Source organism: Jaculus jaculus, chromosome 1 (assembly GCF_020740685.1).
Source record: "Jaculus jaculus isolate mJacJac1 chromosome 1, mJacJac1.mat.Y.cur, whole genome shotgun sequence".
In the NCBI taxonomy this organism is placed as follows: Eukaryota; Metazoa; Chordata; class Mammalia; order Rodentia; family Dipodidae; genus Jaculus; species Jaculus jaculus.
The window spans coordinates 298,244,454-298,271,629 of NC_059102.1; the positions used below are offsets into that span (position 1 = coordinate 298,244,454).

The 27,176-nt window shown below is 38.6% G+C and overlaps 1 protein-coding gene across 4 annotated transcripts in view; it reads right to left on the reverse strand.

Annotated features, from left to right (window-relative positions):
* Nucleotides 1–1,832: 1,832 nt before the first annotated feature.
* Nucleotides 1,833–27,176, reverse strand: part of Tdrd5 (tudor domain containing 5) — a 52,307-nt gene continuing 26,963 nt past the window's right edge. For 3 of the 4 annotated variants that reach the window (XM_045136987.1, XM_045136978.1, XM_045136971.1), the window contains exons 13-17: nt 26,819–26,977; nt 19,199–19,381; nt 18,464–18,604; nt 7,748–7,955; nt 1,833–2,193 (exon numbers count right to left, since the gene is read on the reverse strand). In XM_045136987.1, the coding sequence (XP_044992922.1) occupies nt 1,925–2,193; nt 7,748–7,955; nt 18,464–18,604; nt 19,199–19,381; nt 26,819–26,977 (960 nt within the window). In that variant the 3' untranslated portion in view covers nt 1,833–1,924. Of the gene's footprint in view, nt 2,194–7,747; nt 7,956–18,463; nt 18,605–19,198; nt 19,382–21,048; nt 21,064–26,818; nt 26,978–27,176 lie in introns of all 4 variants that reach the window. The other variant, XM_045136984.1, reaches the window with a different exon arrangement.

Genomic DNA, 27,176 nt, shown 5'->3' on the forward strand with positions numbered 1-27,176 from the left:
TGGCCTCTTTAAAGGAAGAATCCTAAGAGGCGTTATTTAAAATTTTTCTTCTTTAGAAACAAATCTAGAAATTATACAAATTATATGAAAAAAATAACTTCTGCAGTTCACATCAGTTGAGTATCACATATAGTATTTAAGTCCTCACTAACTAGTCTCCAATAAAGATGTCTGACATAAAATCATAAAGGTCCAAATAGGAACTTGTTCTGTCTGCTGGATAACTGTCAGTGATATTTCCAGACTACCTTTGTTAGTTACTTAGCATATCATCATTCTCCTGCATATATTGAAATTAAAAGTTGAATCTGGACTTCTCACTTATATTAAACAGACTTTCTATATGGCTTTTAAGTGATAAATTGTTAGTAGTTAAGTTCTTTGTGTTTAACTTTTTTTCATTATTTCTTAACTCAAAGAAGGTTCTGGCCATTAGTCTAAATGTACCTCTTTATTTCATTCCCTTACTATTATACACAGGGACTAATGGAAAGGGAGTGTAAAGAGATATTTTGCTGATGGTTGAAAAGGGGAGGAATTCCTTACTATAGAAAGAGAGGAACTAGGAAATAAAATACACACAGTATGTTATATGCAGCAGACTACCAATCTGCATCTCTTTCTATGAGTTTAGTCCTTATTTTATTTTATTGAGATGGTCTTGTTAGGTAGCCGACTGGCCTTGAACATGGGATCCTCCTGCCTCAGCCTCCTGAGCGTTGTGATTATGGTCATGTGCCACTATGCCCTTAGACTTTAGATCTAAGAAATCATTTTATATTGGGACTTAATCTCATGGGTAAAAGATCATTTTTAAAATTTGGAGGCAAGTCTGGTACTTTAGCCCAAAGAAATGTCACTCATATTTTCCAGTTTCACTTTTCAGTATTTTCTTAACTTACACTATGGATGTCATATAATATTTCATACAATATGACTTCACACGACATCATGTTGGATAAATGCTTGAACACACAACTGTCAAACCACACTACGTTAAGGCTCCTGCAGACTGTGATAACTATAGAGATGGCTCAGCTATATTTCAAAAATTTGCCTATTCTGAAAATAGTGAATTTTTTTTTTGGAGGTAGGGTCCTGCTCTAGCCCAGGCTGCCCTAAAATTCGCTATGTAGTTTCAGGCTGGCCTTGAATTCACAGCAATCCTAGTACCTCCTGAGTGCTGGGATTAAAGGTATGTGCCACCATGCCCAGCCAAAATAGTGAATTTTAAAAAGATATTTTATTTTTATTTATTTGACAGAGAAAGAGGGAGGGAGGGAAGGAGGGAGAGAGAGAGAATGGATGCGCCAGGGCTTCCAGCCACTACAGACAAACTCCAGATGCGTGCACCCCTTGTGTATCTGGCTAACGTGGATCCTGGAGAATTGCACCTGGGTCCTTTGGCTTTGCAGGCAAATGCCTTAACTGCTAATCCATCCCTCCAGCCCCCAAATAGTGAATTTTTAACAATGCAAACATATTTATATGACCAAAGCTTCAAATTCTGGATCTTCTTACAAATTATAGTATTTCTAAGATATCTTCTATGATATAGAAGATTTCAGTTTCGATAGAAAGCAACAGCCACTAAATTCACACATCCTTTTTCTGGAGATAGAGGTTTAAGAATATTTTTGTCTTGCTAAATATAGATTACAAAACTTTGTTTTTAAATTTTATCAGTCATGATATGATCAAGGAAAACAGTCATAGAAATGCCACATATATATATACACACACACATGCATAACTCCTTTCAACTACTGCCTTAAAAAAAAGATTAACAAAACCATTTAGAAATCCAATAAGTAAAATAAAACCCAGAAATAAAAATAAAAGTTAACAAAATATTTACACATCAGTTAGCAAAATGAAGCTAGCATAGGGTCTCACAGAAAGACCAAGTGTCAGTACTGAAGCACTATTTCCCTTCAAACTTGTCTGCCTCCTGTCCCTCAGGCTTCCATCCTTTCACCCTGGGACACCAGTACAGGAGGTTCCTGGAGGTGGCTAGCCGTGCAGCAGCTCCCAGGGCAGCAGTGGCTGTACTCCTAGGAATGTAACTCTGGTGCTGGGGGGACAAAATGAAAGAAAGCTGGTCTATGGCTCCTTGACTCCTGTCCTTGAATAGCGTGACAGCACGGCTAATAGAAAAATCTTCATCCTTTAGGTTCTCTGGAAAGCTTTCCACTAAAAAAGAGAAAAAAGTAAAAGAGTCTTGTTGTCTTGATAGTCTTTTCAGTCACCGCCTTGTTTCTCTCATTTTAGTTCTTTACCAACACATGCCACAATGGTTGCATGACAAGCACTTGACCAATTAAGCTATCTCCTCAGCTCTAAAACAGCATTTAAAAAATATCAAATATTCTAACACAATACAATCCAGAGACATACTAATTTGATACTTATGTGCTAAGAAATGATGATAGAAAATAACCATCTTTGTTTTCCATAATCAAATTTCTTGTTTTCTTTTCTTTACCTTTCTTCTTCTTCCCTCCTTTCCTCCCTCCCTCCCCTCTCCCTTTGTTTTGACATGGCCTCATGTAGCCCAGGCTGGCTACATAAACTACTGAAATTGCAATGCAGCCAAGGATGGCTTTGAATTTCTAATCCTCCTATCTTCATCTCCTAAATGTTGGGAATACAGGTATGCAACACCATACCTAGATTTATACAGTGCTGAGGATTGAGCCCAGGGTACCTTGCATGCTAAAGGGACACTCTATCAACTAAGTTACACCCCATATTTTTTTGGTACCATTATGTTTCTACAAGAACAGAAAACTTTGGGGCTGAGATGGTTCAGCATATAAAGGCACTTATTTGCAAAGCCTTCTGACACAAGTTTGATCCTCCCATGCATCCACACAGAGCTGGATGCAAAGTAGTTCATGTGTCTATGATCCCAATGTGCTTACAACAATGGGAGGCAGGTTAGGAGAATCCAAAACTTGCAGACCATCTAGTCAAGGGCAAGAGATTCTGCCTCAAAGAAAACATCTCAAGGTTGTCCTCTAATCTTTATGTATGCACCATGGCACACAGCCCCAACCCATGGAAATAATAAATAAAAATTTATTTTAAAAAAGAAAACTTAGCTGGACATGGTGGTACACACCTTTAATCCTAGCACTCAGGAGGTAGAGGTAGGAGGATCACTAGGAGTTCAAGGCCAGCCTGAGACTACATAGTGAATTCCAAGTCAGCCTGGACTAGAGCAAGACACTTCCTTGAAAAACAAAACAAAACAAAACAAAACAACAAAAAAGAAAACCTTGTATGTATAATGGAACACAAATTTGTAACATCAGATAAGTCTCAAATCTGAGCCCAGGTGTTTCCAGCAGTGTTTGCTGGTACTGAGGACTATGACCGCACATGCTGTGTGTTCACATTGAAGGCTTCAGCCAAGTCCTGTGATGCAACATGACCAAAAGCTACCACGAACACCTCAGATTCATTATGCATTTGACTCTGGACTCATTTTTGTTTTCTGCACATTCAGAAACCTTTTAATGTTGTTAAATTTTTTTTGTGACTCCTCACATTCAGTTATGTGATCCCACAATTTAAGAAGCTAGATTCTAGACCTGTGTTATCCAAAGTAGCTGCCTACTGTGAGAAAGGGAGGATTGTTTTTTGAGTGCATGTAAGCCAACATACTGCTTTCTTCAAGAACACTCTTTTTAAACACAGGGAGAAAAGTCGTCAACAATCTTACCCAGTGGTGGACCCTGTGAATTACAAAGCTGACAAGTCAGGCAAGATGGCCCCACTGGTGCATGACTGTTATGGGGGTAGCTTCTCTCTGATTGGATCTGAGGCCTGCTCCATGGGAGAGAATTCATGCCTGGTGATGAAAACCTAATCAGAGGCCTATAGCTATGACAGTCATAGGCACTAGAAGGGAAGCTACTACAGTTGTTTGGCTAAATGAATACATTATGACCATCAAATTGTTCTCTAAATATTTCTATTTAGGGGCTGGAACAATGGCTCAGTGGTTAAAGGCGCTTGCTTGCAAAGTCTGATGGCTCAGGGTTCAGTTCCCCAGTACTCATGTAAAGCCAGATGCATAGTCGTACATGTGTCTGGAGTTTGGAATGGCAAGAGGCCCTAACACAGCTATTCTCTTATTGTCTCTCTCTCTCTTTCTCTCTTCCTCTCTCTCAAAAAATAAACATTAAAAAAAATAAGTATTTACGTTTATGCTCAGAGATTAGTGCTGTTCTCACGATTGGTCAGAGAAGCTTCTTTGTGCAGTTGGTAATGACTATGAGGAAAGTCAAAAGTTGTTGAAGTCCTGAGAATGAATGCCTGTTGAGTGCTCAGTGTTGAGTCAAACACCTGTATCATGTCCTCCAAAAAAAAATACAAGTAATTTAAGAGACAGAGGATGGGGAGGAATTCTGTGGAATACTGTCTTCTGGAGATGATATGGCTGTTACACTCACGACTTCTCAGCAACTATGTTATCTTCACAAGACTTGAACACTGTTGGGTCCACCAACATTCTGTCATGGAGGGCATGAGGCCCCCATCCGGCTCTGAGGAATTCCTGTCAGTTAACTGCTACTGCTGGACTGTGAGAGATCTTCTTCAGCAGTATACCCACTGGTAAGCTGCATGTGCTATGGTAAATAATACTCCACCCATTCAGTTTGTCAGACATGCAAGAAGAAAAGTAAAAGAGGGACTACTTGGGAAGAAGAAGGGGCTTTGTGGAATGGGTATGGGGAGTACACAGGACATGGTGGAACTTGCCTGCCATAATCCTATTTGAGAGGCTGAGGTAGGAGGAAGATAGTGAGTTCTAGACTAGTTGGAGCTACAAAATGAACTTGAGTCCAGCCTGAGCCACACAGCAAGACCCTGTCTCAAATACTCTTCTTAAAAATTTCAAATGAAGGGCTGGGAAGATGGATCATCAGTTAAGAGCATTGCTTGCAAAGCTTGTCAACATGTGTGTGCATATATATACATGTAAATACAAACAAAAATTAAAGTGAGCTAAACATTTGGCTGATCAATGTGACTGACTTACTACTTAGCACAAAGCTCCTTGTCTACCACTGTAAATACTTCATAGACTGGCACTGCTCTCTACCTTCAAAACACAGATTTCAAGAATTTCTGAGAAAAAGTAGATAAATAATTCGATCCTTTTTTCATCTTTACATGCCTAGCATTTAGTACACTGCTTATACTCTACACTGGTGATACCAAGGAGGATTTGCCAGTGTTCAAGAAAGGTAAGTTCTGATCAGAAACTCTAAGCATAGAAGAAAAGGTATATCTTATACAGCTAGAAAAGTGGAACAACAGCTTTCAGATAGGAGCAAGTGTTGCACAAGAGTGACTCCTGGAAGAAGAGACACACACTAGAGATGCCTTAAGTCGATGTTGAAAACTGTGATTACTGCCTCCCACCCCTAATAAAAAGACAGGAAGGAAGGGAACAAAAGAGGAAAAGAAATCCAGTCAACAATATAAAATTCAGTGCCTGGCATCCAAAAAGAAGCAGGAAAAGATGACTTGAAAACAGAAATCAGCATAAGCAGATTCAGAGATGACCCAGATGACAGGGTTAAAAAGTGGCATACACTCTAGAATCATAACTTAAATGTGTTAAACAACTGTTGGCATACTCCATATACTTAGGAATTTAGAGAGAAAAATGCGATAGTAATGTGGGGGAAAATGGAAGCTACAAAAAGATCCAAAGGGCTGGAGAGATGGCTTAGCAGTTAAGGTGCTTGCCTGCAAAGCTAAAGGACCCAGGTTCGATTCCCCAGAGCCCATATAAGCCAGATGCACAAGGTGGAATGTATATCTGGAGGTCCTGGTGTACCCATTCTCTCTCACTCTATCTGCCTCTTTCTCTCTCTAAAATAAGTGAATAAATAAATATAAGTAAAAATATTAAAAAATGATCCAAAACTTCTAGAGATGGAAAATAGACTGAGATGAAAATATACATTGAAGGTGACACTAAACAAAGAAAGATTGGTGCACTTGTGACTGACCACCTACTACAGAGACAATCTGCAGTGAAATACATTCAGGAAAGGCCTAGAATTAAAAAAAAAAATCTATCAATAGGCTCAATAAATCTAATAGATACATATGATTAGAGGTTGTTTTTTTTTATTTTATTTTATTTTTATTTTTGAGGTAGGGTATCGCTCTAGCCCAGGCTGACCTGGAATTCACTATGTAGTCTCAGGGTGGCCTTGAACTCACAGTGATCCTCCTACCTCTGCCTCCCAAGTGCTGGGATTAAAGGCATGCACCACCATACCTAGCTTTAAAAAAAAAAATTATATATATATATATATATAAAGAAGATATAATAAGAAAAGAGTTTCAATATTGAAAATGTTTTTAGGTTTGTGAGATAAATCCACATGATTTTGTCTATGGTTGTTTGGTGCTTACAACAGAATGGAATTAATGCAACATAGATCTTACAATGCTGAAAAAATATGATTTTGATAGTACTTTGAATCAAACCTAGGGCCTTATGCATGCTATACAAATACTACCACTAAGCCACATTCCAGCAGTTTTTTGGCTCTTTACAGACTGTTGAACACTCATTTAAACTAAAAAAATTAAGGGCACTAGAAATGGTAAGTATATAAATAAAAAAAAATGCTTTCTCATTTTTAAATTCTCTGAAAGAAAATTGACTGTAAAGCAAAAATAAGAATGGATTATTGCTTTATAACATAAAAGTTCTATCTATAAACAGTAATAACTGACAGAATGCTAGGAGGGTGAAAATAGAAATATACTATCATATGGCTTTACCAGTATAAATGGAGTGGTTTTACTCAAAGGTGACAACTTACAGAAGACATAGGAATGACAAATGAAAAGGTGGTTAACTTGATGGTAAACAGAAAAATATGAATTAAAACTACAATATACGTCTACATATCCACTCGACTAGCAAAATTAAAATGATATAAAATATGAACTAGGGGGATGAAGAGATTATTCAATGGTTAAAGACACTCACTTTCAAAACCTGACAGTCTGGATTCAATTTCTCAGTACCCATGTAAGTCCAGATGCACAAAGTGGTACATGCATTCTGGAGTTCATTTACAGTGGCAAAAAGCCCTGGCATATCCATTCATTTTCTCTCTCTGCAAATAAATAAATAAATAAATAAATAAATAAATTTAAATAAAATATGATCTAGTGGCTAGGAGTAGAACAGTGAGAACATTTACATGTCACTGGTGGAAATGTGTGTGATATGCCCACTTTATAACACATTTTGGCAGTTTGAAAAGTTAATCACACAGGTTAACATACACCTCACAAATCCACTTCCAGATAGAAATAAAATTCTGCAATGTGATGATAAATGAAAGAAGTCAGACACAAACACCACATACTAGGGGCCAGTTGGTGGACGGATGGACCACAAGGGGTACAAAGAAACTGCCCAGGCTAATGGAAAATTGTAACTGAACACATCTGTCAAAATGCAAAGAACCACAACTGAGAACTGACAAATTTTTTTCTAAATAAATATGAATCCCTCCAAAATCCACAAGGAAGAAAGAAGAATGGCAAAGTTAAACTAAACAATTAAGCTCAGAGCTAAAATGAGGACTTGGGATAAATGATAAGGCTTTGCAATCTTGTGGAAGATAACTGATGGTTTTAGCAACATGGAAAATGTGCTATTTGTCAACTGTGAATGCACAAGTATATTCAAACCTACCAGAACCAGAGTGTTTTTCTGGGGAGTCACCCACTGCAACTGAACTGGGTACTGCTGAGGACAGATGAACATGCTCTGGCTGAATCTGAATGCTGAGAGGCTCACACTGGCTCCCTTCTAATGACTGCTGTGACTGGATGAGAGAAATGTAGAGCCCTTCCAGTTTGAGCAGTGTGGAAGAATCCAAAGAATTCTTTAAGTCTGGTTGCTGCAAAATGTGAGAAATGGGTTAAAGGCATGAAAAGTGACTTTTAGTGTATCAATAAATAAACCTTTTTGTTTCCTTTCTTATGTACAAAATACCTTTCATAGCATAAGTAGAATCCACTTTTCAAATACAGTTTTTATTTATTTCAAAGGAGAGAGAGAGACAGAGACAGAATATGAATGGACATGTCAGGGCCTCCTGGCCTCTTGCCACTGCATACGAACCTCAAATGCATGTGCCACTTTGTGCAGATACTTGGCTTTCCATTGAGTACCATGGAGTTGAATCCAGGCTGCCAGGCTTTCCAAACAAGTGCCTTTAGCCACTGAGCCCCCTCCCCAGCCTGTAAAATCTACTTTTAAGAACATAGATGCTGGGCTGGGGCAGTTGTTAATGAGTAAATCCTTGCAGTGCAAAAATGAGGACCTGAGTTTGGATCCCTAGGGCCCATGTAAAGTCAGATGTAGCACACATCTGTAATCCTAGTGTGCCTACAAGATGGAGGTAGATAAAGGAGAACCCTGTGAAGCTCTTGGGCCAGACAGTCTGGAGTATACAGCAGTGAGAAGACTCTGCCTCAAAGAAGGTGGAAAGGAAATAAGAACTGACACCTAAGGTTGTCCTCTGACCTCCACATACCATCATGCCGCATGTGCACCTGCACACATACCAACATACACACACATATGCACATCATACACAATCAAAGATTAAAAACAAAAGAACATATTGGGGCTGGAGAGATGCCTTTACAGTTAAAGGTACTTGTTTGAAAAGCCTGAGGCCTGTGTTCAATTCCCCAATATCCATGTAAAGCCAGATACACAAAGTGGTGTAAGCATCTGGAGTTCAAATGCAGTGGCAGGAAACATGCCAATACTTTGTCTGTTTCTTTCTCTCAAATAAATAAATAAAAATATTTTTTTAGGGCTGGAGAGATGGCTTAGCGGTTAAGTGCTTGCCTGTGAAGCCTAAGGACCCCGGTTCGAGGCTCGGTTCTCCAGGTCCCACGTTAGCCAGATGCACAAGGGGGCGCACGCGTCTGGAGTTCGTTTGCAGAGGCTGGAAGCCCTGGCGCGCCCATTCTTTCTCTCCCTCTACCTGTCTTTCTCTCTATGTCTGTCGCTCTCAAATAAATAAATAAAAAATTAAAAAAAAATATTTTTTTAAAAAAGAATATACTTAAAAGGAAATCCTTCTCTAGTTTAATGAATATCAAGTCAAGTAACTTTATCTTGCACGTAAGTGGGTTGTGCACGTACCTATGCATGTTTGAATGTGTGTGGGCAAAGACGATCTTGGGTGTTATCTTCAGGAACACCATCCATTTATTCTTGAGACAGGGTCTCTCACTGGCCTTGAATGCACCAATCAGATAAGCTGGCTATCCAGCAAGCTCAGGGGATCCTCCTGTCTCCACCTCCCCAGTACTTGGATTACAGGCATATGCCACCATGCTAGATATTTTATGTGGGTGCTGGGAATCAAATTCAGGTCCTCATGTTTCCAAGGTAAGCATTTTGCCTACTGAGCTAACTCCCAGCCCAAGAAACTTTTACTGAACATGTTGCTGTAAGAAAATATGGTACAGAGAGTTATCACACAGCTGAGGAGGAGTCAGAGTCTATTTCCTACCACTGTGGAAGTGTAAATGCTCATAGCAGAAGCTAGCATAAGGTGCGTTAATAGTATTTATTTTCTGTGATGTTAAATGGCATTAACATGACTAGTGTCAGTATGGACAAATTGCTGGTAGGAATGCAAAAAAGGTGCAGCCACTTTGGAAAAGAGCTTGGCAATTTCTCAAAATGTTGAACATATGTTTTTCAAGTTTTATAACTAAGATAAATGTAAACACTGGCAAAAAGGAAAAGACATAGGACAAAATTCTGGGGAACAATACAAAAAGGAAGAAAAAAACAATACTATCACAAAATCCAAAAGAAGATTAAGATTCAAGCATGAGTGTCAGGATGACAATGTCAAATATAGCTGACAGCAGGTAAAAGATCCACTTAGTTTAGCAAAATGGGAATAGATGGTGACTTGAAGGATATTTGCTGCCATAGTACTTATAATGCTACAAAATCCTAGAAACACTGGAGCTCATCGAGAGATTTACATAAAGAGTGGTTTATCCATCCCAGGCAGGCTTTTAGAGGGATGAGACACATTTATCTGACTATATTCAACAGCGTGGACACTGTGTTCTTTTGGCATTTGTGTACAGTTTCTGATAGGATAGATATGACTGGAAGCAAAAGAGGCAGAGAACTCTATTTTCCCATAAGTTTCTACAGCATCTAAAATTTTAAACTCTGCATCCATGTTACTTTTGTAGTAATTTTTTATACATTTATTTATTTGCACGGGAGAGAAAAAGACAGAAAGGAAGACTGAGTATGGACACGCTAGGGCCTCCTGCCACTATAAACAAACTCCAAATGCATGTGCCACGTTGTGCATCTGGCTTTATGTGGGTGCTGGGGAACTGAACCCAGGTTGTCAGACTTTGAAAGCAAGCGCCTTAAGCCGCTGTCATCTCTCCAGCCTGGTAATGATTTTTTTTTTTTTTTTTTGAGGCAAAGTCTCATTCTATTCCAGGCTGAACTAGAATTCACTCTATACTTCGAGCTGGCCTTGAACTCACAATGATCCTCCTACCTTAGCCTCCTGAGTGCTGGGATAAAAGGCACAAATCACTAATGCCCACTACTTCTGTAGTAATTTTAAAGGCAAAAAATGTTTGCCTGCAAATAAGATGAGAAACAAGTGTAGTAGCTAAGGAAGGTTCTGGGGTTAAAGCCTTTAATATTTTATTTTGTTCTTATGGAAATTACACAAGCACTAAAATACTTGTAAGAATGAGTCAAGAGAACATTGATGATAGTTGAGCGATCTGGTGGCATACACCTTTAATCCTTGCACTTGGGGGGCAGAAGTAAGAGGATCACTGTGAGTTTGAGGTCGGCCTGGGACGACAGAAAGAGTTCCAGGACAACCTGATCTAGAGTAAGACCCTACCTTGGAAGGGGGGGGGGAGAAAAAAGAAAAAATGTCAGAACATTGACAATAAAAGGGGCACATCCTAAGCATAGGACAGGAAGGCCAACCCTTCTTTCCTGGCTACAAGGAGGAGGAAATGTTGGATTATTTCTTGTGAGCAGTGTTAACTTTTCCAGCATCTGTAATACATGCATCCTAGAAAGGAATGCTGGACTGGTGATGGATGCAAGTAGAACTATGAAACTTATTACCAAACTCTCAGCATTGACTGCTTTGGAAGAAAGAAAAATGACATATTTTTTACTCATCCTAACTGTTAACTACAACCAGCCAACTTCAAATAGGCCACTGTTCCTTGCTTCAATTTGTTCAGTTAGCTTTCATTTCTGTAAACTGAAATGCAACTGGAAGATGCAATAACATGAATAAGAAAAATGAGATTTAACATTAAATATTATAACATTTCACACACACACACAAACACACACACACACACACACACGTACCTTGGAAATCAGTGTTTCTAATGTCTTAATTACCTCAAAGTAGGTCCCAATATCTCAATATTGTCACATCAGAGGTCAAGCCACCCAGCATATAACCATCTGAGGGAAAATTTTTGCAATTCACAGCCACAAAGCATTGCTCATTCTACTAGCAACAGCCCTCAAGGTGATGGTGATCCATTAGCCATATGCTTTAGGGATGGTCAACTAGCTCCTCCATGTACTTGTTTTCTTATCCACCTTATCCACAAAGAGAATGAGAGACATTTTCAAATATTACTACACCTCCCAACAAAATTTGCAGAAGTTATCAAAGAGAATAATAATATTGACATTTATTGTGATGATTTGAGTATCCTATCCCCCATATCCTTAGGTATTTTTGATTAAGATTAAGCTTTCTACTTAGTCTTTAGCAGGGAGAACCCTGATGGAGGAGGTGAGTCACTGGGGGTGGGGGCAGATCTTAAGTTCAGCCCTACTAGGTATGTTGAGAGCCAGGTTGAGCTCTGGCTGCTCATGCTTGTTGACTGTTTTGTCTCTCTGCTATGGATGTATGATGGAATGAGCCAGCTTCCTCTGCCATGATGCTTCCCCTGGAATGTGTATGCTAGAAATAAACCCTTTCCTCCCAAAGCTAATTCTAATTGGGTGTTTGTCCAAGCAATGTGAAGATTAATGCAACAGAAAATTGGTATCAAGAAGTGGGGTTGTTGCTGAGATAAATCTGACCATGTGGGTTTTGTACTTTGGAATGTGTTTGCTGGAGGAATGTGATAGGATTTGGTACTATGGCCTAGAGAAGCCTTGCAGTTCTGTAAGCAGAACTCAATGGGCTATTCTGGTAAGAGTTTGAAAATATTCAATGCACAGGGAACTGTGGACTGTGAAGGCTTGGCTTATGAAATTTCAAGGGAAAAGGAGAGAAATTTACCTGAACTAGGCTACTGGCAGAAAGGCTGGCTGTGTTCTTCTGCATATGCCCTAAAAGTCTGATAAAGATTAAATTTTTAATGAATGGATTGGTGTGTTTGGAAGCAATATAGAACAGAAAGATATAAAATATGTACAGTTTATCACATAAAAAATTCAAACAAGTTTGAAGACTGATTTTAGGTTACTTATGCTGCAATTGTTAAGTCAATTACCACCATTAAGAGTAGCCAAATGCTTTGCATTGGGACAATGGAAAAGTTACCTGAGGGTGAAACTCACCCATCGAACACTCAAGGTAGTAAAAATACAAATTCTTTTGAAAGAAGGTAGCTTAAAGGAAGACTGGTGAAGGAGTATCCTGCTGTTCAAGGTAAAGCTTTACCCTCTCCCACTCCAGATTTGCAATTGTGGCCATGCTGCCTACCTGGTACTGGATTAGGAAGCATGAAAAGCACAGGGAAGTGAGTCATGAAGTATACTGGTTCCAGAAGGCACTGAGACATAGCAATGTGAAACAGGTCTGTAATCACTGTTTAGAGGCCCAGTAATGTCACTGTATGAACCATTTCCATGAGCTGCTGACATGGAGTTGTGAAGCAGGGTTGAAATCCCCAGTAAGGCCACTGTATGAAGATGAACTAGTTCCAGGAGCCACTGAGAGCTGCTGGTTTGGGATGGAATTTTCCCAGCCCAGTTGAAGGGGTAGAATTGGAAATCCAGAGATTTCATCCCTGGTTGTGGATGCTGGATTTGGATGCTTTATGTTTACTTGCTAGTTAATGAGTATGCATTGTTACAGTCTCTCCTTATGTCTTTTTTTAATGAAAATGTTTATACTGAGCCATTATGTATTGGAAGTATATAACATATTTTGATTTTTTTTTGTTGTCCTGGTTTTCTGAGGTAGGGTCTTACTCTGGCCCAGGCTGGCCTGGAATTAACTATGTAGTCTCAGGGTGGCCTCAAACTCATGGTGATCCTCCTACCTCTGCCTCCCAAGTGCTGGGATTAAAGGTATGTGCCACCACGCCCAGATTGTATATTTTTTACTTTATTTTTATTTATTTATTGGGGGGGGGGGAGAGAATGGGTATGCCAGGGCCTCCAGTCACTGCAAACAAACTCCAGACACATGTGACCCCTTGTGCATCTGGCTTACGTGGGTCCTGGAGAACTGAACTGGGTCCTTTGGCTTTGTAGGCAAATGCCTTAACTGCTAAGCCATCTCTCCTGCTTCCAGCTTGTATTTTGATTTTATAGGGATTACAGTCCAGATGTAGTCTTGAATCTCTGATGAGGCTTTGGACTTCTGAAAAGTATTAAAGTTGATAAAGACTATGGGGACCTTTCAAGTTGGACTAAGTGCAGTTGGCATTGTGAGATAATTATGAGTCTATGAGGGCCAGAGGTAGAATGTAGTAATTTGAATGTAAATTTGTATTACCCATAGCTTTAGGTATTTTTTTTCTTTTTTTAAAAATTTTTTATTTATTTATTTGAGAGCGACAGACACAGAGATAAAGACAGATAGAGGGAGAGAGAGAGGATGGGTGCGCCAGGGCTTCCAGCCTCTGCAAACGAACTCCAGACGCATGCGCCCCCTTGTGCATCTGGCTAACGTGGGACCTGGGGAACCGAGCCTCGAACCGGGGTCCTTAGGCTTCACAGGCAAGCGCTTGACCGCTAAGCCATCTCTCCAGCCCTAGGTATTTTTTTTTATTAATATTAAGTTCCTAAAATGGGCATGGTGGTACACCCCTCTAATCTTAGCACTTGGGAGGCAGAGGTAGGAGGATAGCCGTTGAGTTCAAGGCCAGCCTCAGACTATGTAGTGAATTCCAGCCTGGACTAGAGTGAAGCCCTACCTTGAAAAACAAAAAAGAAAAAGACTAAGGTTAAGATCCTGACTTAATCTTCAGCTGGTGGTGCCCTGATAAAGGTGTGTCACTGGGAAGCTGGAGGAGAGGGAAGATCTTGAGTGCAGTCCTAGTATGTGTGTTGAGAGTCAGTTTGAGCTCTGGCTGTTCATGCTTGCTGACTGTTGGTTCTGTCTCTCTGCTACAGATGTGTGATGGAGTGAGCCGTTTTGCTCTGCCATGATGATGCATCCTCTGGAATCAGTAAGCCTGAAATATACCTGTTCTTCCCATAAGATGCCTCTGGTAGGGTGTTTGTTCCAGCAATGAGAAGATAACTGTAACATTTATTCTTAGTGAGTACTTGCTAAGGTCAGAAATTATTGCACTTTTCTAGACTTTTGCAAATAATCTCTATAACCATCAAGTATAAAACTGCAGGTCTGATTTTAAATAATCAAAAGTATTACATATTTTAGGAAAGTTAAGAGCTACCTATCCTAAAATAATTTTTATTTTTTATTAGCATACAAAGAATTAGGTTTCATTATAACAGTTTTCAAGCAAAATTTGTCTTTGGCTTCCATTTCCCCCTTTCTCCCTTATCACTCCTCCCACCCCTGTGCCCTCCTCCTACTGTATCACCTTTGTGCTTTCATGTCACATGTGTCCTTTTGCTGTTCCCCTCTTGTGGTCCATGTAGTTTCATACTATATTCCCACTCTCACATTTTATTTACATACATATAAATGTTAAAAGTTAGTATCCATATATGAGGGAGAACATGCAGCTGTTGTCTTTCTAGGCCTATGTTAACTCAGTTCTATCAATTTTTCTGCAATTTTTATTTTTATTTACAGCTAACTAAAATTTCATTGTGCATATATACCACATTTTCATTATCCAGTCACAAGTTGATAAATATCTAGTTTGATTTCATTTCCTAACTATTGTGAGTAGAACAGCAAGGAACATGGAATACACAAGTGTCTTTGTCATAGGATACACAGTATGTGCTCAGGAATAGAGTTGCCTATCATTAATATTCAGGCATATATGCAACTTGTTACAATTCCTTAAACAAAGCCAAAAATTGTGACTTTTTCCAATATCTCTATACATGGTTTACAAAGCCTATATTAGCCAAATTAATATTTCCATTGTTACTACCATTATTACTAGTTTATGAGCTACTGAATGCTTAATATATGATACACACAGCCTTGTCTTACTCTTTCTACTGAACAATCTTATGGAATACTGATTTCACTAATTACTATTACCTTTGGGCAACTTATTTAATCTATTTCAATTTCCTCATTTTAAAATGGAGATAACAATACTTAAGACTGTGAAGATTACATGCGATAATACATAAATGTACCAAACGTTCTCAGCACAGTGACAGGCAAAAATCAAGTACTTAAGCATTGTCAGACTCATCACAGAAGCGGCAATTTAAACATGAGCACAGCTCTCAGTGCTATTCTGTCAACCTGCTCCAGGGAGATGGCAGTAGATACTGAAGACGCTCAAAACTTATGAAAGCAGAAATCCAGAGGTTACAGAGAGCTCAACACTTAAGTAGACTTATGACACCCCCCCCCAAGGCTCAGGGCACATTGTAGAAGTGGGGGGTGGAAAGATTATAAGAGCCATAGGATGGGAAGGAGTATCCTGAGGCATTGTCCCCCTCCCCACAGAGACTGACTGATACATTCATAACTCCACAGCAAATACCAATAAGCCCAATGAGGACGACCCTCAATGGAATCAGGGCAGGGAAAAGGGGACATAGGATAAAAAAGAGAAATGGGACCAACACACCATTTGTTAATACAGTAAAGTTCATAATTAATTTTTAAAAAAGGGGGGCTGGGGAGGTGGCTCAGCAGTTAAAGGTGCTTCTTTGCAAAGCATGATGGCCTGCGTTAAGATTCCCTAGTGCCCAGGTAAAGCCAGACGCAGAAAGTGGCACATGCATCTGGAGCTTGTTTTCAGTGGCTAGAGGCCCTGGCATGCCCATTCTGTCTGTCTCTGCTTACAAACATAATAAATAAAATATTTCTAAAAAACATAAATTTAAAAAATAATGAAACAGATAAAAAGATTAAGAAATATTATCTTCTGTTAACTAGCAAAGGTCATAGAGATATACAGAAATCAAATTCTAAGCTCAGATATTTGGTTGTAGAAATGGAGCTCCTAATGACCATAAGTTTTACAACTTATGAGCCAGCAATAAGAAAATTAACTGAAAAGGCCTACAACATATTATCTGCATACAGGAGAATCAGATCTGGATGTTCTACATATCCTGTTATTCCTTGACACAAAGAAAGTATAAAATAAGAATTCTTCTTATAAGAATAAGAAGCAATAAAAATATATAAGACTCCAGTTCATATAAATGTGTGTGTGTGTGTATATATATATATATATATATATGTGAATGAATATATAGTATAGTAAAGTAACTTGGAATCAGATGAATCCAAACTTCTCAAGCACTGCCAACACTGGACAAACAGATTTTACACTCTTTGAAGTCCCTGGGGGACAGCAAGTCAGGACACAATCTCATGGAAAAAGGATTGTAGATGCCCACCCTTCCTCCCTCAAGATGCTGACAAGGTATTAAGTTGGATATATATAGTGCGAGGTTTCAAGAAGCCACACAGGAACCAGCAGCTGGAAGGGTAAAAAAAGATTAGCAGAGAGCCTAGCAGTCTGTGGTGCTAAGACAGAGGATGATGTCTAAACCTTACCAAGAGCAAACTTTCCAGGTTTTCATTTAGGATGTCAGAGGACCAGGCCTTAGGAATAAAAGCCTCAAAGGAACAGGAATTAAAGTATCTTAACAAAGCCTCAAATCAAGCTGTTGTACGTACTTTAAGATAAGCTGCTGGTATTTGCTAGCCAAACTTTCCTGAGAGAAAGATAACCCACAAAGCCTTTATAATTTTGGCCCATAATGTCTATGTTGGCATTTTCCTTGTTGCTGTGATAAAGTATCTGTCAAGCGGCAATTTAAGGAAGACAGGGTTTACTTTGACTTTGGCTTATAGTTCAAGAGTGTAGAGTCCATCATAGTAATGGAGGCATATTAGAGGAGCATGAAGCAGCTGGTCACGTTCAATCCACAATTAGGAAGCAGAGTGCCATGAATGCTGCTATTCAGATCACTTTCTCCTTTTTACTCAGTCTGGGGTCTCAGCCAGTGGAATAATGCCACCCACATTTAGGGTGGGTCTTCCCACTCAATTAAATTTATCTAGAAATGCCTAGAGGCTTTCTCCTAGGTGATTCTATATCCTGACAAGCTGACAATATTAACTATCACAATGCTTAACATTAGATTTCTAAAAAGTAATAAGACAGCCACACTATCATATTACAGGTGTGGTGGCTCACACCTGTAATTCAGTACTCAAAAGGAGGATTACTATGAGTTCAAGGGTAGCTGGGTTACAAGATCATCAGAAAAATAACAACACACTCCCCAAGTCATGAGATATGTTCCATCTACCTACTTCTTCAACAGAGGACGGTGATAGTAAAAAAATAATATTCAAATAATTTGGAAGCAACTTTAAATAATTGTAATTAGCATAGTTGAGAATAGAATGATATACATATACTGTTCTGTTATTTTTAAGATGCTCACAATATATTTGAAGAATAGAAAGCAAATGTATTTTTGCCAGGGTTACTGTTTTCTGCTAAAGCAACATGAAAAAGAAACTAGTCTAGACTACAAGACAGATATCAAACCTAAAATTTATGGCTATGTTACAGAAAATCCCAATCTTTTCTATCCCCAACATAGAGTTTTAATTCTCATTTCAACTCTAGGCTCAGGATTCATTTTCATTTTCTTTCTCTCTTTCTCATTCTCCCTCTCCATACCTCCCTGTGTTCTTCTCTTCCCTCCCTTCCCCCTTTCTCTCCATGATCTTGCTATGCAGCCCTACCCTGCCTGGCCTTGAACTTGCAGTGATCTGCCTGCTCTGCCTCCCAAATGGTAGGATTAGCTAGCCAGCTTGCTCCAGCTTGCCTGTCTGCCTCCTGAGCATAGAGATTACTGGACAGCACTATCATGCCTGTATTTATGTGTGTGCTAGGGATTTATATTAAATTCACTGTAGAATGAAAGTGCTTACTCATGCAAAATTGTCACAGTGATGCTAATTTAGACACTTACCATTTGAATGCTGGCTGTGCCAGTGTTTTCTTTTTGAACATCCAACTTTTCTGGTGTTTGAATTTCTACTTTAATTTTATTCATAAGGTCTAGCTGCCATGAATCATCCCACGTATCCTCAGATGTAGAAAAACACCAATCCTATCAAGAAAAAAAAATTGATAATAAATTGATACAGTGACAGAAGATCTCAAGACAGGACAACTTAGGCAAGGTAAAGGCAAGGAGGCAACATTTACTACACAAGACAAGGAGTTTGTTAATGTTCTAGAGCAGTGTCTCTTGGACAAATGAGTTTCCATGATAATATAGCATTTAAAGATATAAATACTAAGGAGTCGCCTATTTCTCATGAACAATAAAAAAAACCTGGAATATGCAGTTATGCTCAATATTAATAAATATCCTGAGAAACCCCAAGTTTTTATTATAAGGATAATACAACAGAAGTAAAATTAGGAAAAATAGTTTAATGTATAGGTGTTAATGCTTTGCCTAAGGCCCAATGATAAAATGAAATAATCAGACTTGAAAGGGCAGACAAGCACACTGTTGCATCCTATGTCCCCATGTCTACTTTCTTAAAAAAAAAAAAAAAAATCAAGCCTTCCTTTGAATTATGGGCTCACAAGTCCTATTGAATTCCAGGATGTACAGCCTTCTAGAGGCCTGAACAATTAAATTTAAATTCCTTTTGTCAAAAGTGATTTTGTATCTGTTATCCCAAGAATTAACCTTCTGTGTCATTTCTTCACATGATGGAGACTGTTTCTTTCCAACAAGGCTTGAGGTAAACAGATGGGAGGCAGGATCATCTCCTTTTCCCAGTTTAGCTTGTACAGGCAGCCAGTTCTCATCCCAAATATCACCACCTATGGTCACTGACTCCAGGCATGGCATCCCCATGGGGATCTCATCCTAGAATGCACCAAAAGACAAAGGAAAAACTATCATTTATGCTTCCTATATGAATACATTTTAAAATTTAAGTTTACATAATTATCCTGTCTCCAAAAAGATGAAAATTAAAGTACACAACTTACTACTTTCTTTCCCTCTTAAAATGTTACAAAAATAAACGTAAGGGTTGGGCATGGTGGTGCACACCTTTAATCCCAGCACTCGGGAGACAGAGGTAGGAGGATCAACGTGAGTTCAAGGCCAACCTGAGACTACAGAGTAAATTCCAGGTCAGCCTGAGCTAGAGTGAGATCCTACCTCAAAAAACAAAACAACAACAACAACAACAAAAAAGTATAAGGTACAGATTTATGGTAAAGAGACCAGTAGAGGAGAAAACATCACCTACATTCTAGATACAGGAAAGCAGACTATTTCAAGTGATTAAGGAGACCCAAGAAGGTGGTTTTCTGAGTTAATAGCAGGAAAAACTAAGAAGCAACCCAAATTGATACAACTGAAAGACCAGGTAAAGGGGCGAGTGGTGCAAACATGAACACTATGTGACCGTCAGTGTAGGAAGTAGTCAGAGTATAACAAGGACGCAGGCAACTGTATTTCTTCCACTTGCTGGAGACCCGAGGGGCATCTGGAAGGTTAACAGGGATTTCTGGAGAATAAAGCTGAAGATTGTATACAAAAAGGAATTAGGTTTTATGTTAGCCAGCTATCCGTTACTGTGACAAAATAATTAATAGAAACTATTCAAAAGGAGAAAGTTGATTTGGATCATAGTTTCACAAGTTTCCATTCACGGTTACTTGCCTCCATTTGTTGACCTGAGGAAAAGCTGAGTATCATGGCAGCGAGAGTGTTTGGCAGAGAAGACTATTCACCTCACGGTGACTAGGAAACAGAAGGGGCAGGCAAACAGCATCTCACCTCCTAAGATTTGTACCACTTCACAGTAATTCTACAAATTGGCCACAAACTTCTATTTAGCACATGGCCTTAGAAGAATATTCAGATCCAAATCATATTCTGTCTCTAGCCCCAATGGTGCATGTCCATCATAATTAAAAAATACATTTAATCTACCTCCAGGAATCCCAAAGTAATAATAGTCCTAGTATTGCTCAAAAATATAAGTTAAGCCAAGTGTGGTGGCACACCTTTTATCCCAGCATTTGGGAGGCAGAAGTAGGAAGATTGTCATGAGTTTGAGGCCACCCTGAGATTACATAGTGAATTCTAGGTCAGCCTGGGCTAGAGCAAGACCTTACCTCGAGCCCTCTCAAAACAAACAAACAAACAAAAAAACCCATGGCAAATTCTTAGCAATGACACATGTCACATACTCCTAAAATACAATAATACAGGGTAAATATCCCCATTCCAAATAGGAAAATATCAGGAAAGGGCTGAACCAAAGCATTAAATTCTTTAGTTTAATGTTTAGTATCTGGTATACACAGTGATGAGATATGGGTCCCAAAGAACTTTGGTGGTCTCAACGCATGTCTTTGTAGCTGCAGACCATGTGGCATCTTTCTTGGACTAGTTCTGCTGTGTCTAGATTTTCTCTGCAGATGCTCCGTATTCTTGGAATCTCTTACTCCCTAGGGTCCTCATTATAATTTTGGCTTCACTCACAGACTTATGCATTCACCTTTGCCCAAAGGGACTTGAACTCTGAGCTCCTATCAGAATTACCCATTAAGTTCTGCTTACCATAGTCTATTTTTTTTTTTTAGCCTGTTTCTCTAATTTTTTTTTGGTTTATTCGAGGTAGGATCTCACCCTAGTCCAGACTGACCTGGATTAACTACACATTGTCAGGGTGGTGAACCTCCTGCCTCTGCCTCCTGAGTGCTTGGATTAAAGGTTTACACCACCACACCAGGCTTTCTATAAATATTAAAAAATTCCTCCTACAAACTAGTTCTAAAGGCTTCTGAACCACAACAGGTATAGCCACAGAAAAACATCACTGCTTTCATCAATTTTCTGTGTTAGTCAGATTTCTATTACTATGACAAAATACCTGAAAAAAATTACTGAAAGAAACAAAGGTTTATTTTGGTTCATATTTCAGAGGTTTCAGTCCATGATCAAGGCCCATGGTGAGAAAGAAACATGGAGAAGGATATGGCAGAGAAAAGCTGCATATCTCATAATGACCAGAAAGTGGGAACAGACAGGCTGGGGACGAGGAAAGAAGGAAGAGAGTAAGGCATAAGGAACCAAAGTCCCAATATATCCTTCAAAGACACAACTCCAATGACCTACTTCCTTCAAGTAGGCCTCATCTCCTACAGTTTTCAGCACTTTGCAACAATAACACTAGCTGAGGACCAAGCCTCCACACATGAATTTTTGGAATACATTTTAGAACCAAAATTATAACAGTTTTATAGTGCATTTTGAGATCCCTGATCATCTTTTCAATATATTATAAAAGAGTGAGTGAATTTAAGATACAGAAATGATCCAGTTTGAAAACAGACTGGAGGGAAAATTCTAAAAGATAAAAGATCTTGAAGAGTTGTGAATAATACTAAAACATTTAACATTTATGAAATCAAAGTTCAAGAGGAAAAAGTGAAGAGCATAATGTAGAAAAACAATTTTGAAAGGTTGAGCACTTGCCCAGCACAAATGAGGCTCTTAGATCCATCTAAGAACTGCAAACAGAAGAACCGTGGCTAAAACCTTTCAACTCTCAGTGAAAAACTACAGGGTGGGTAAACCAAGCAGGATAAGCCCAAAGAAACCCATGACTAGACAGAGTATCATCTGCTGAAAAACTAAACGTAAAGAAATTACCTTGAGGGATGGAGTGATGACTTAATGGTTAAAGTGCTTGCCAGCAAAGCTAAAGGACCCACGTTCAATTCCCCAGTACCCATGTAATGCTCGAATGTACAAGGTGGTGCATGCATCTGGAGTTCACTTGCAGTGGCCAGAGGCTCTGGCATGTCCATTCTCTCTATCATTTGCCTCTTTCATAAATAAATAAATTAATTAATTAAAAAGAAATTACCTTGAACATGCTAGAGTAGTACGATATAATATGAGGAAGAACTATTTCATTACTGTGAATTTTGTACCAGAAACTATGAGGACCAGAGGACATGGAATGTGAAATTTAAAGAGATGAAAGAAAAGATAATGTAAATTAGATCTCTGTGCCTGGGAAAAATACATCTTTTATATTTTTAACATTCTTTACATTGCAGAAATATAGTCTCAGCAAAGAAAAAGAGAATTAATTATCAGCAGTACTATTCTAAAACAATTGGTAAAGGAAGTTCTTTGAACAAAAAGGAAATAATACCAAAAGGAAACTTGAACATCAGAGACAAGAACACAGACAGAAATGAAATGGGAAAATGCATTATTCTACTCTCCTCTTGACTTTTTTCCAACAGGTTTGAGGGTGAAAGCAAGCATAACACTGTAAGTTTTCAATGTATATAGACGCAATACACAACATAAGGATGGTATGAAAGAGATAGGAAAGGGTGAATGATTTATTTGTTGGTAAGATTATCTACAAGCTATTTAGTGATAAATTACTGTGAAATCCAGTATAAAAAAGGCAAGGATGAATATATGCACTTCCTAGAGTAGCCACTTAAAAAAGCTACACAAACAGCTATAATAAATAAAGAAAAATTATTTTAAAATGTGCATAATGATGCAAAAGGCACCAGGCAAAGGAAAGCAGAGGAAAGAAAATCAGGGAGAACAAAAAGAACAGCAAATCTAAAATCAAAACACAGTAGTTGGGCTGGAGACATGGCTTAGTGGTTAAGGTGTTTGACTGAGAAGCCTAAGGACCCATGTTTGACTCTCTAGGTCCCATGAAAGCCAGATGCACAAGGTGATATAAGTACACAAGGTCACACATGCACACAAGGTGGTGCACACATCTGGAGTTCAACTGCAGTGGATGGAGGCCTTGGTGCACCAATTCTCTCTCTCATAAAAAAAAGTTTAAAAAAATAGTAGTCACTTTCAATGTAAATGATCTGAACATTCTAAACTCAGATTGAATGGAGTTTTAAAAATGTATAATCTATATGCTATTTCAAGAAGCTTACTTTAAATATAATGATATAAGTAGGTTAGAAGTGAAAAGGAAGAAAAACAATATTTATGTAAGCAGTGCCAAAACAGTAGCTGTGGATAAAAAAAGAGATTTCCTCTTGATAAAAGGGTAAATTCATTAAGAACACATCACCCTAAATGGTTAGCATGTAATAAGAGAGGTTCAGGGCTGGAGAGATGGCTTAGCCGTTAAGCGCTTGCCTGTGAAGCCTAAGGACCCCGGTTCAAGGCTCGGTTCCCCAGGTCCCACGTTAGCCAGATGCACAAGGGGGCGCACACGTCTGGAGTTCGTTAGCAGCAGCTGGAAGCCCTGACGCGCCCATTCTCTCTCTCTCTCTCTTTCTCTCTGTGTCACTCTCAAATAAATAAATAAATAAATAAAAATAAAAAAGAAACTGACAGAAAGAAAGGAGGAATAAACAAAATCCATAATTAAAGTTGAATACTTCAACATTTTTCTTAGTGACCAATAACCCTTATAAACAGTCAGGATGTAGATAAACTGAGCAGTACTACCACTCACTGGATCTGACATTCATATAATACTCTGTCCAATAATGGCATACGAGTTCTTTTCAAGGGGATGTGGAAGTTAATTAAAATAACTATGTCCTGTGATGACAAAAAAACCTGAAAAATTTAAATACCTAAGATTATACGAAGTATACTCTTAGACAGTGTCAGACTAAAATGACAAGTTATAAGTGAAAAGAATATATGTGAACTTCATGTATCTGACAAAGGACAAGTATTTAGAATATAGAAAAATATTTCAAAATAATAAGAAAACAAATGAGTAAAGAAGTGGGTAAAAGATTTTAATAGACATTTTACCAAGGACATATGGATTGCAAGTAAGGTGTTCAGTATCATTAGGATTAGGGAAATATGAATTAAAACTATTCTGTGATGTTACCATACACTTATTAATATGGCTAAATAAAAATTACTAACAATACCAAGTGCTGGCAAGGATGTAAAAAAAAAAAAAAAAAAAACCCTGTACATGAATACTTACAGCAAAATTCTATTCATAGTTACCCAAATTGGAAACAAGTCAAATCATCCATGGGGGGGATAGGGGAGATATATAAACTTGGTAAATATATACAACGAAAATACCATTCAATAGTCAAATGATTTGAACTATTAACACATACCAAAAAAAAAAAAAAAAAAAAAAAAGAAGCTGGGCATGGTGGCGCATGCCTTTAATCCCAGCACTTGGGAGGCAGAGGTAGGAGGATTGCCATGAGTTCGAGGCCACCTTGAGACTACATAGTGAATTCCCAGTCAGCCGGAGCTAGAGTGAGACCCTACCTTAACAAAACAAAACAACAACAACAAAAAGGATATGTGTCAAAGGTACCATGTGAATGAATGAAAGGTACCAATCTCAAAAGATCATATGGTCCTCTTCTATGACAGCCCTGACAAGGTCAAACTAGCATAACAATATAAATAAATAAATGGTTGCAAGGGGTCAGGAATGTGGGAGGTTGTGATTTTAAAAGGGTAGTACAAGGAGCTGGGTGTGGTGGCATACACCTTTAATCCCAGCACTCAGGAAGCAGAGGTAGCAGGATCACCATGAGTTCAAGGCCACCCTGGGAATACAGAGTGAATTCTGGGTTAGCCTGGGCTAGAGTGAGACCCTACCTTGAAAAAAAAAAAAAGGTAGCACAAGGAAGCTATTTCCAGTGTTGGAGCTGTTCTTCATCCTGATTTTGGTGATAACACAAAACTACATAGTATTAAACTGTCAAAAAAACACCAAAAGTATGTTAATGTTATTGAAAGTTAATTTTAAAAGTAACACAGGAAAAGATGACATAGCACACTATTTGGCTCAGCAGAAAAGAGCATTTACTGTCATATTGAGTTGTGATCCAGTGGGAATATTTGATATACTACTATAAGATAGATGGTGGTGCAACGCCACCAAGGATATGTGTGTGTGGGGGGGGGCAGAAGACACCAAGGATTATAATAAGTATGTGGCAGGGCAAGAGATGAAAGGTAACCAAACCCTTATCTTTCATGACAGGAAGTCCAAAGACACTTAAAATTGAAACACTTGGGAAATAACAAAAAATATCATTTTTAATATAAGAAATAGAGGCAAATTTTTAAAAATGGTTAAAAAAAAGATGAAAATGGTTGCTCTAGGATAAAGTGTCCCAGGAGGCTCAAGGCTATATGCATATAAACATTAGGTTAAAATAAAATATGCTGGGGTTGGGAACATAACTAATTAGTTTAAAAAGTTTGCTGCACAAGCCTGACAACTTGAGTTCAGATCCCTAGACCTCACATAAAACTGGGGGCAGGGGGGCCTTGAGAGATATATGGCTCAGCAGTTATGGTTCTTGTCTGCAAAGCCTAATAACCCTGGTTTAATTTCCCAGTACCCACATGAAAAGCCAGATGCACAAAGTGCTGCATTCATCTAGAGTTGGTTTTCAGTGGCTAGAGGTCCTGGTGAACCCATTTTCTCCCTTCTTCCCCACTTCTTGCAAATAAATTAAAATTTAAAAAAAATGGATACAAGCAGCACATATATCTATAAACCTAACATGACTATGGCAATGAGAGGCAGAATTAGAGAATGCAATGCTAAAATCTGCAGGCCAGCTCTTCAGTCTGGCATTTGCAGTGATGAGAAAGAGAGAGAGAAACTGACCCACCCTGTGTCTAACAAGGTAGAAGCCAAGAACAGACACTCTGAGGTTGTCCTCTGACTTCTATATATGCACCATAGCATATGAGCACCCAAACATAGACACCAAACATGCACATACATTTAAAAAAAGCCAAAAATGTAAACATTTTTCCTGATGGGTTTTTCCTAGTGTTGTTTCTCATACTAGTTTCTAACCCAAATCACTTGGATAGTAACCTCTACATCAAAGCCAGACAATGCCTTTGCTAAGATGTTGGCCTTGGTGACTGTTGAAGAAATCACTTGCAATTCATCTGTAAGAGATACTACAGGACACTGAAAGTAACAAAGCTTACAAATCTATTTTATTCCAGTCTTTTTTTTTTTTTAATGCAAGAGAGCAAGTGTGTGTATGTGTGCAGGGGAGAGAATTAGCATACTGGGGCCTCTAGCCACTGTAATTGAATTCCAGATGTGTGTGCCACCTTGTATACATGTGTGACCTTGTGTGGTTGCATCACCTTGTGCAGATGTTTGGCTTATGTGGGATCTGAAGAGTCAAACATGGGTCCTTAGGCTTTTTAGGCAAGCACCTTAACTGCTAAGCCATGTCTCCAGCCTCTCTCTTCATTTTTTAGTTAATTAACCAATTACATAGAATATACCTTATCTTCCCTTACCTCATTATCTTCTTTCAGATCCTTTGGCTGAAGCAAGGACCACTTTGGTTCTTTTTCACAGCTCTTAGGGATTTTCAGTGAACTGAGTTTAGAATCCTCCAACAGTTCCTTTGACACAGGTTTACAGTTACTTAAAGACTTTTCATCACTAATATCTTGCTAGTAGATATGAAAGAGAAATTATTTTCTATATTAACAGTTTTAAAATCTGCTTTCTTATAAATTTATTTATTTATTTATTTATTGCTTTTCAAGGTAGGGTCTCACTCTAGCTCAGGCTGACCTGGAATTTACTATGTAGTCTCAGGGCAGCCTCAAACTCAAAGCGATCCTCCTACCTCTGCCTCCCAAGTGCTGG